At 34.2% G+C, this 10,227-nt stretch overlaps 2 protein-coding genes across 2 annotated transcripts; one reads left to right on the top strand and one right to left on the bottom strand.

Moving 5' to 3' along the window:
- Positions 1-583: 583 nt before the first annotated feature.
- LOC25484298 (1-aminocyclopropane-1-carboxylate oxidase homolog 1) lies at positions 584-3,644 on the top strand. The gene is made up of 3 exons (XM_013613073.3): positions 584-1,233; positions 2,150-2,471; positions 2,763-3,644. The coding sequence occupies exons 1-3, from the start codon at positions 695-697 to the stop codon at positions 3,003-3,005; spliced, it is 1,104 nt and encodes a 367-aa protein (XP_013468527.1). The 5' UTR covers positions 584-694; the 3' UTR covers positions 3,006-3,644.
- A 326-nt stretch (positions 3,645-3,970) lies between these two features.
- On the bottom strand, positions 3,971-9,900 carry LOC25484297 (transcription factor EMB1444). The gene is made up of 9 exons (XM_013613072.3): positions 9,071-9,900; positions 8,028-8,198; positions 7,857-7,941; positions 7,615-7,674; positions 5,843-6,964; positions 5,619-5,726; positions 4,793-4,939; positions 4,564-4,689; positions 3,971-4,385 (listed from the first exon to the last, which is right to left on the bottom strand). The coding sequence occupies exons 1-9, from the start codon at positions 9,163-9,165 to the stop codon at positions 4,299-4,301; spliced, it is 2,001 nt and encodes a 666-aa protein (XP_013468526.1). The 5' UTR covers positions 9,166-9,900; the 3' UTR covers positions 3,971-4,298.
- Between the last annotated feature and the right edge of the window lie 327 nt (positions 9,901-10,227).

Raw genomic sequence — 10,227 nt, 5'->3', positions numbered from 1 at the left:
TAATGATTATATTCTTTTCAATATCCATCTTATAAGTATAAAATTGATTAATCTATGTCAGAAAACCTACTAGACACATAAGTGAGTCGTCTTTTTCTCAAATTGAATTTTCTTCATACACAAGAAACAAAGATTAAGTTCCTGTTTGTTTTTGCGGTGAATACAAGCTTAACGTGCGTTTTCTCTAAAGCTACAAAATATAGCTTCTTCATTTTCACGTTAAATATGCCCCAAGACGTGAGAAATGCAAATCTACCGCTATTCCAAACAAGCAATAAACATATAATCTCATGCTTAAAGTGTTTGAGTCTCTTGTTCTTTTCTCCAATTAAATTTTCTTCATACACAAGAAAAAAAGATTAAACATATAACTTCTTGCTTAACGTGTCTGAGTCCCGTACCACTTTAACCATTGATTTTTTTTTTTTTTTTTTGATGAATCAAAAGCGAAGATCAGGATATAACTAAACATCCCAACTAGGTTGGCACCCCAAGAATACCTCATAACTTTGACCATTGATATATTGGCATTCATAATAAAAAAAAATATAAGCATCTTGTTGTCACGTTTCTTTATATTTGTATTTTTTGCTACATTCAAGGTTAGGCATCTTGTACCATTCTCTATTTAATGGCCAGCAAGTTTCAATTTTGAAGCAAACCCTTTTTCAGTCACTATCTGAACCAAGAAAAAATGTCTAGAATCATGAAAGAACAAATGTCTCCCTTTGGTGAAGATGTTAACTATGATAGAGCCAAAGAAGTTAAAGAATTTGATGAATCTAAAACTGGAGTGAAAGGACTACTAGACTCTGGAATTACCAAGCTTCCAAGATTCTTTATCCATCCAAAAGAGTCTCTTCCAAAGCACGATGCAACTTCTTCATGCTTATTTCATGTTCCTGTGATAGATTTCACAGGATATGAAGAGTGTAGGAGGTTAGAGATACTTAATGAGATTAAGGAAGCATCAGAAACATGGGGTTTCTTTCAAATGGTGAATCATTGTGTTCCAGTTTGTGTTATGGATGACATGTTAAAGGCTATAAAAGAGTTTCATGAGCAACCTAGTGAGGTGAAGAAAGAGTGGTATTCACGTGATCATAAGGTGAAAGTTAGATACTTTAGTAATGGTGATCTTCTTGTTGCTAAAGCAGCTAATTGGAGGGATACCATTATTTTTGACTTCCATGATGGTCCTCTTGATCCACAAGCATATCCCCTAGTGTGCAGGTAGGAAGCATTTCTTACTAGTATAAAAGTTTTAACCCCTAGCATGCCTTTTTTTCTTCCTATCTAAAACCTCCTAATGTTTGTTTTAATAAATGTTTTAAAATATGAATCAACGGTTCAATCGATTGAATAAGGAATCGTCCAATTCATTGGTAGGTATAGTTTTGATTACATTGCAGTCTGGTTGAATCAGATTGAATTAGGTTTGAACCGCGGTTAGATATGCTAACTCAACCATGGTTTGAACCGATTGAACCAATTTAACTATAACATGAAGATCTCACTCGCTCGAGTCGAACACAACTAGTATCAAAGTTTTAACTCGCTTGAGTTGCGATCATTGATGTTGCGTAGAATCACGGTCAAATACAACTGGTATACTATAGTCTTAGTGGCAATACCTTCTTTTCTGTTTTAATCAATGTTTTAAAAACTGACTGAATCGACCATTTCAATCAATTGAATGATGAATCGTCCAATTCATGGGTTGGTTTAGTTTTTATTACATTACAGTCTAGTTGAACCAAGTTGAATTACGTTTGAACCACGATCGGGTATACCAGCTCAACCATAGTTGAACCGATTGAACAAATTTAACTATAACATGAAGATTTCACTACAGTCCGACTTTCAAAACATCGATTTTAATGTTTGAATATTTTTATATGACTTTTGTGTTTTATTTTATTCTAATAAATGTTATTGTATGTGATTGTATCCTCTTTAACTATTGCACGAAGCAACAACCATAAAACATTAAATCTGAGTATAAGGTCAAAATGCACTACTTATACTTAGATCAAACAGTTCAATGGTTGCTGCATATGATCTATATAATAATTTCTTTGTAGATTAAACTATGTTAAATACCTTTAGAATAGGAGAGTAATGAAAGTTGTTTGTTTTTTTCCTGCAGGGAAGCAGTGATAAAATACATGAAACATATTCTAAAACTAAAGGAAATATTATCAGAATTAATGTCGGAAGCATTAGGGCTAAAAAGGGACTATCTTGCAAATATAGAGTGCATGAAAAGTGAAACAGTAGTGTGTCACTATTACCCTACGTGTCCTGAACCAGAACTGACATTTGGTGCCACAAAGCATTCAGATCCATCATCCCTCACAATTCTCCTCCAAGATACCATTGGTGGCCTACAAGTTCTCCATCAAAATCATTGGGTTGATATTAACCCAATTCATGGTGCATTAGTGGCAAACATTGGTGACTTCATGCAGGTACTACTAACATTTGATTTGATGAGATTCTTTTATACTTATTCTCACTTTTTTTTATAAATAAAAATTTAGATCAGGGGTGGTCTACTCTCATGTAAGATCAGAGAGAACCATCAATTTTATTAAAGATTTACAATAAAATTTACGTATAACTTACCAATTACAGAATTTGAGACTAAAACTCAAATCACATGTTTTGTTTACTAATGAGAACCATTTAATTTTATTTTGGAGTGAAAATGAGAATAAACTAAGTGATTGATTATAGTTCCTTGTCATTTTCTTGTGTAGCTTATCAGCAATGACAAGTTCAAAAGTGTTGAGCATAGAGTACTTGCTGGAAGTGTTGGTCCAAGGGCATCAGTTGCTTGCCACGTGTACCCCAATGCAAGTAAAAAATATAGACCTATAGAGGAGTTCACATCTGATGAAAATCCACCAAAATACAGGGAAACAGATATTACCGAATATCTTACTCTCTTTAGGTCTAAAGGGCTTGATGGATGTAAAGCTCTCCCTTATTTTAGGCTATAACATTAACATGAGTGGTAATAGTATTTAACTATGTATAATAAGGAGTGTTACTTTCTTAATCAATAATAAAAATGAAAAATCCCTTATGTTTTAGAAAATGTGCATTCAACTATGCTAGTATACATCGAGACCGCACAAATTTGATAGTTTTTCTGAATGCATACATCTGAATGAGGAATGCTAGCAACGCTGTTTTTTCAACACTCCCTCTAATATTCATTTTTTTAATGGATGAAATCAATGTATGTAGATTCATTTCTAAAGTGTAGAACCCACATTGATTTAACCTAATAAGAAGCGAATATTTGAGATAGTGTTCGAAAGAGAGTGTTGCTAACACTACTCTGCATTAAAATTAATGTCTGCATTCAGGCCGCCCAAACTTGATAGTTTTTCTTGATGCATAAGTCCAGACTAATGTTGAGGATGAGAAAAGTAGTGCCTTAATAAAGAGACAAAATATATGTTGCACAGGTCTCCTCCACCATTGAATACTCAACAGAGCTTGGTTGTGGTAACTAGTACTAGTAGTAGGACTGAAACATAATGTGTCTCATTAGCTCTGGTCATGTCAGTCCTATATTTTAACTTACTAGATTTTAAATTCATGCAATCTATCCAATTTTTTGTTTTGATTCATGTAATGCATCCAGTTTTTTGTTTTATTGTTGAATATTATTTTGGAATTATTCTAGTAATATTTTTAGTCTAACTTAATCTGTTTTGTTTTAACCCCAAAACATTTGGTTCATGTAACATGTTTAAGTATTTAAGTACTCTCTATAACTTAGATATTGATATAATCTCAGAAAATGCGTATTTAAGAGACTAAAATGAAACTAAAAAAAAAAAATATTATAGTGATGACTATGAAACAAAAATTATCAAGTAAAACAAAAAAAGTATATTACACAAGCCAAAAACATTTAAACAGATCACTATATAGATTTAAACTCACTAAAGACTTGGTAAACACAACAATATGGTTGGAACATTAGAAGTATTTTCATTTTCAAGCACTTGCACATATGATTTAAAGCATACATAGTCCAATATCAACACAAAAAAGACAAAATAATGGAGAACTCACACGCTTAAAGCCTCCATGAAATTGGTATCAAAATGCTAAGGATTTTTTTTTTTTTTTCAAGCTCCCTACAAGTTTCCTTCTCCCAAGACTTCTTTGCTTGGGGAAAGCAGGGAGGAAGGGAAGAAACATAAGCTTAATTTCAAATATCAAGTAACAGCAATCGAAAAAACAGCGTATAGAACTTTCTGAGAATGAAACATTTATCATGAATGCGTGGTGCTCTTGGACTGCAATAATTGAACAAGCGGCCACAAGATGTCCAGTCTATGTAAATTTCTGTTGTTTTGGCCCTGTGACAGACAATTCATCGATCAATATCAAAAGTTTTCAGCCATGAATCATCATGATGCATAATAATTTTACGACATATTGCATGTTGCCATTAATTCTATGTATTATTACGAAAACAATAACAATGCAACGAGCTGATTTAACTGAATAAGAAATGAATCTATCTTCTGATCCTACCTCAACCACAAAACACATGCATGTCTTCTCACCACGAGCTTCACTTGCACCATTCAAAATTGTCAGTCCCAAGCTTCTTATGGCTTCTGCTATCTCAAGAAAATGGCTGCACTCCTCACATAGCATCTGTAGCATGATTCATAATAATGAGCGTAAGAGATAAGTACTCAATGTAAGTGAATTCTAGAAAGAGTATATGTAAAGGTTGCAATTTTCAACTTCTACATACCTCAACAAGCATCTGCCCATTCTTACTAAGATTTTCTACTAATACTGAATGAATTTTCAGATGGCCTCCTACCTCCATTGCCCAACTTGAACCCTGTTGTTGTTGATAATCAGAGGATCCATGAATGTCATTTTCCATGTGATGCAACTGCGCAGTTGTAGGTAGTATTAAAAAATGAAGATAATATAATATAATGTCCTCATTGTAAAATTGTTGTAGGGAGCAAATCAACATTTACTGAATTGCTCATATAATGCTAAAAAACTTGCTTTAGTTAATACTTTCCGTTTCATACTTATTGATGTTTATAAAATTAAGGGTCTGTTTGTTTCAATTTTCACTGATAAAATAAATATTAGAGAAGACATTGTAGAAATTTCTGAAAATGCACTTTAAAAATAGATTGAAAATTTTCAAAACATTGTTTTCGGTGTCTCAAAAAATGCATTTTCTCTAACTAGCTTCCATATTCTCTCTATCACAGTTAAGAAAAATCCATAGCCAAATGAAATTCCAGCTACCCTGGGTTACAATGGCATAGGTGTGACGTATCCATTGGCTTTAGTGATAACTAATGTTCATCAAGGAACCTGGCTATCCACCTTTATTGAGGTCTCTCCTCTAATCACAAAGCTCAAACATCGAGACCTAACTTAACAGATCAAAGCCTAATTCCGCTCAAATCAATGTATGTAATATATAAATACAATTAATTGTTTCTTAATGAATGCCATTATTTTATTATTGGGAAGACATTCTTGATGCATAAGCCTAAATAACAATTGAACAAGCGAGCATAACCATCTCAAAGCCGATAAGACATTACCTTTGTCTTCGTTTTAGAAAATTTATTTATCTTGTCAGCATGCTTAGTTACACTTTGGAGAAAGAGCATGTGCTTTATTGTGCACTCCAACAGTGAATCAATACTGCACTGTTAAAAGTTAAAATAAAACCTTCAGCCACACGTTGGAACTACAAGTCGACCGCCATAAAAAAACCAAAGCCTACTGAGACAGGATTAGAAAAATAAATATTAGAGCAAGATACCTTTGCTCCGTTTGGCACCAGTTCTCTTAACTCCTTGATACGGTCTTGGATCAGTTGTCTGTCCCTTGGTCTAGGCCTACAACTTTCCCCTGGCCTAGCCCTCTTTTTGCTGTTTTTAGATGGTTCAGAAGACCTCTCAAACTGGTTACTACACGAGCTAGGACATGTAGAAGAAAAACTTTTAGGGGATATCACGCCGCATATCCCTGACAAACTCAGACTACGATGATGCCTATCCTCTTTAATAATAGATGATTGATCAATTGAATAGCCTTCTGAATTAATAGTTCGGACATTTTGAATAGAAGCTTCAGGTTTTCTTCCAGAGACTATTGTGTCCTGCCCTGATGTAGAAAATGATGCCTCGTTATCAACAATATTATTATTACTATGGCAAACTCTGGTCACCACTGCTTCCAAAAGATGTTCCGGACGAGATTCAAAAGTCAATTGGCTGCAGCTAATCTCATCTGACATCTCAGAAGCTTTACTATCTTGATTTCCTTGTACTGCCCAATCAAAATATCTACTCTCTTTGAGAAAACCTGGTCCAAGTGCTTCATGTAACTCATAACCAGCAGGAAATTTCAACGTGTATGAGGTATCCTCGTAAAAAGACTCGGTCTGAAACTTTGACATCACAGTATCAGCTTCTACATTTTCTGACGGACTTGTTAAATCTTTGGTACTATTATAATTCATAACTGAATTGCGTAAAAACGATGAGACATTTTTGTCTGGTTTCAAACTAGTATCTTTGCAGCCATTATTGCTCCCTTCACACATCCTTTCATTTGAAGGTTTCATCCCTACTTGTTTTGTATTCTCTGCAGTCATCATATTTGACAGCGATTGAAGCAAGATGGAACCTCGATCGTTGTCAATTTCAAGCCCCTCATGCTTGGCCACATCAATAGTCATTTTCTGATAAACAGTAGGAGGCGAATAGTTTTTCCCAGGACATTGGAAGGGCGTTACCATATCAAGTGTTTCTCCCGTCATGGTTTTCTGTGTGTTATGTTTCACACTTTGGATTTGACTAGGAAGGTAACCTAATGTGTGATCACGAGTAGACAAAAAGAGACTTCTTATGTGAGTTACAAACCCCATGTCTTCACCAACCTGCATTCATGGATGACAGAAAAGGAACGAATCATTAACATTTTGCTAACAAATGGACTTCTACATAAAAGATTCTATGTACGTCCAAACTATTATACAATCCGTCAAACTTATTCAACTACATTTTAAGCAGAACATCGAGCACAATAATTACATGCTATCTAAACATTTGCCTGTCAACATGTAAGGCTAGGTAAGTCAGGGTCATCATGCGAGAAATTGTATTTGCATACCCACCACTAAAAATTATATGCCTTTTTATATCTTATGTCAAATATATTAGTTTTGGAGACTATTTTAGTAAATTAAATTAATATGCTTCCAGTCTTGCATTGACTATTAAGCTCTCATCAATTTCTCTTGAAGATTTTTTATTTGCTTATTATGTATAATAAGGACTGATAGGGATTTAATTTAACCAATGCTTCAATCACCACCAAGCAATTACCGAAATTAGGAGATTATATAAATGGGATGTCATATCATTTGAATATATTACAGTAGCAAAAGAGTGAAAATAATCTTCAAAATGCTGAAGAAGATGAAAGTAAAACATTATAAAGAATAATAGATTCTTTTTTGAACCACATTGGCAACCACATTCACAAGAAGCAATAAAAGAGACAAGGAGAATACTATAGTCAGCATACTTTATTTAAGGAGCCAAGTTGAACAACTCCGAGTGGTGGTACTGCTACAACAACAATTGTCTGTAAATGCAAGGCAAAGCTCTGTTAATGAAAAATGTGATCGCAAAGAAGTCATATTTTCAAACATAGAGTACACCAGAAGTCCAGTTGCAGAGTCATATCCAATACCAATTACACGCCTTCAAATCTTACTATACAGGGACCAAATGCAAGTTGCATCATTGAAGAATAAGGATCCTCACCTTAAAAGATGGACTAGAACTTGTAACTTGATTATCTGCACAGATCCACTGATGTTTTCCAGTAACAGCTACCTGTCCAACAATACTGTAGAAACAGGACATTAGGCTAAGAGTTATACAAAAGATAAATTTAATCTTAAACTGCATCTAGGTTCATTAGTTTATTCATACCCTTCCCCTAACGAATATACATGATACGACATCTTCGCAACAGATAATCCTAGAGGGTCATGTGAAAAATCTCCAACACAGATCTGCTCTAAGGTGTTCTGGGAACACATACTTTGGGAAGAATCACAATTGTCAGGGTTGTCATAGTAAGCATCCTCCCATGTCAAGATCCTGCAAGCAATTGCCACACCATTAAAACATGTTAAGATAAGACATATGGAATTTAACTCATTGGGCTAAATACAGGTGAAACCTAAAAACTTAACAAATGAAAGCCACGACAAATTTATGTCACTCAAGACTTGACATCTTGAGCATGACCGGAGTGATTATTTTTTTTAGCAGCAAAAAGAGAAATGAATATATTCAAAGATAAACTGAGAAAAGTACAGTGAGTACTCTACTCAACGACCTAGGTAGGTGAAGTACAACTGGTACTTTACCCACCAAAAAGAGAAAAACGACTTATCTACCCATTAATACAATCAATCGGATGATTAAACTATTCATAAAATAAACAAGGGTTCCTTCTCTTTCTAGCGGGGTGACCTAACAAATCTTGAATAGACTCTGATCCCAGCGTAAAATTTGGGTTGGCCTAACTCAAGTACTCAACCCCGCAAAACCAACTTGTAAGGTGTGACACCCCGTTTCTAAACTCATTTTAACGTTATATCTGATTGGAACTCTCAACAATAACATATTGCACTCTTACTAGAGAGATTATAATCTATCAAACATGCTTGTAGAACAAACTTATTTTCCTTAAAACCAAATCTAAAATTGATTCTTGATACACAGGCCATGCCCTTCTTAATTCAATATCTAAAAGGCATTATTGAAACAAGCATCATACATATGCTCTAATCCAATCACCAAGAAACCTCTATAACATGAAAATCAGCAAACATGGAAATTAGAAAGAAAGAAAAAAAACTTAAGGATAGTAACAGATAACTTCAACACTAAAAGCGATACATGATCATCACATAAATAAATTTGAAAGACAAAATCAAGTAAGAAAATGAAAACACAAACCATACATTCTAGCACAATGTTGTAGCTTCCAAAAGATAGCATACTTCCAATCAGTATCCAAACAAAGGCTTCTTAGTAGTTGATGCAAATTGGTACCCATCTTCTTCTCCTTCTTCCACAAAAACCAAAACTTTAACACCCTCCAAATAAAGGGTTATTATAAATCACTCTCCCTAGTCCCTAGTCCCTAGTCCCTCTCCCACCAACACCCCCTCAAAAAAATAAACCAACAATAAAAAAAGCAATAAAAACCCTTTGCTTTAGCTTCCTCTATAAGACCCTCTTCCAGCTTGTTTCCTCCTCAACCCTGCTCGCCGTTTTAATGGCGGTCCGACCGTCGCCAATAGCAACCTATCCCTACCCATGACACCTCTCACTCACTTCCTCCCAACCTTCCAACCTCAAATTCTTCAAAAACTTCTACAATGATTCACAATTGCAACAAACAAAAACAGAACCAATAAAACTAACACAAGCATTGAAATTGCAAGCTTCCATGGATTAAAAATACAATTTTTTTAGCTTATATCTGAAGACATGGATGACCCAGATGAGAATTTTCAAAAATATGTATGAAATTGAGTGTTTAAGGGAAATTGAAGATAAAAAAAATTGTCAACTGAGTAAAAGGGGTGTGAAAGAAAGTGTAAAGTTTAAGGCTTTATTTAGAAGCTAAAAATGTGAAACCAGAAAATTTATATAATCTTTGAGCTACATTTGTCAACAAAATTGAAAGAAAAGCTCACTGTTTTGGTTTGCCTTTTCTGTTTTCTCTTGCTTTCGGCAGTAGAGAAGAAAGAGAGTGTGTTTTGTCAGCTGTTGAAATGCAAGAGAGGAAGTGGGGGAGGACTATTTTATACTGCAAATTTTGGAATATAACCATGAGGGGCATTTTAGTAACAATGGTGTTATTTATATCGGTGTTTTAAAACCAGACCGGTTGTACTGTAGTCTATTTTTTTATGTCTATATCTCTCCAACTTGCAAAACTCCATTCATTTTGCTAAATGATGAAGATCTTCACCGAGTCTAATTGAACAACTAAATTGGTTGAAACACAATTAAACTATAGTTGATTTTACTGTTTTCATTTTTCATTTTTTTTATTAATTTACTTTTATTTAGTTAACTATGATTGAATTTGAAGCAATTAAATAATGAT

This window comes from Medicago truncatula, chromosome 1 (genome assembly GCF_003473485.1).
Source record: "Medicago truncatula cultivar Jemalong A17 chromosome 1, MtrunA17r5.0-ANR, whole genome shotgun sequence".
NCBI lineage: Eukaryota > Viridiplantae > Streptophyta > Magnoliopsida > Fabales > Fabaceae > Medicago > Medicago truncatula.
The sequence above is the reverse complement of the archived record's forward strand: the minus strand, read 5'-3'. Positions and strand labels throughout refer to the sequence as shown.

What these genes read in the sequence shown, in the direction of transcription:
- LOC25484298 (XM_013613073.3), top strand. Translation starts at nt 695, where the DNA reads ATGTCTAGAATCATGAAAGAACAAATGTCTCCCTTTGGTGAAGATGTT. An exon ending in GCATATCCCCTAGTGTGCAG is followed by an intron (nt 1,234 to 2,149) that starts GTAGGAAGCATT and finishes TTTTTCCTGCAG; the next exon opens with GGAAGCAGTGATAAAATACA. An exon ending in ACATTGGTGACTTCATGCAG is followed by an intron (nt 2,472 to 2,762) that starts GTACTACTAACA and finishes TTTCTTGTGTAG; the next exon opens with CTTATCAGCAATGACAAGTT.
- LOC25484297 (XM_013613072.3), bottom strand. Translation starts at nt 9,165, where the DNA reads ATGGGTACCAATTTGCATCAACTACTAAGAAGCCTTTGTTTGGATACT. An exon ending in GTATATTCGTTAGGGGAAGG is followed by an intron (nt 7,942 to 8,027) that starts GTATGAATAAAC and finishes CTGTTTCTACAG; the next exon opens with TATTGTTGGACAGGTAGCTG. An exon ending in GCATGTGTTTTGTGGTTGAG is followed by an intron (nt 4,386 to 4,563) that starts GTAGGATCAGAA and finishes TGTCTGTCACAG; the next exon opens with GGCCAAAACAACAGAAATTT.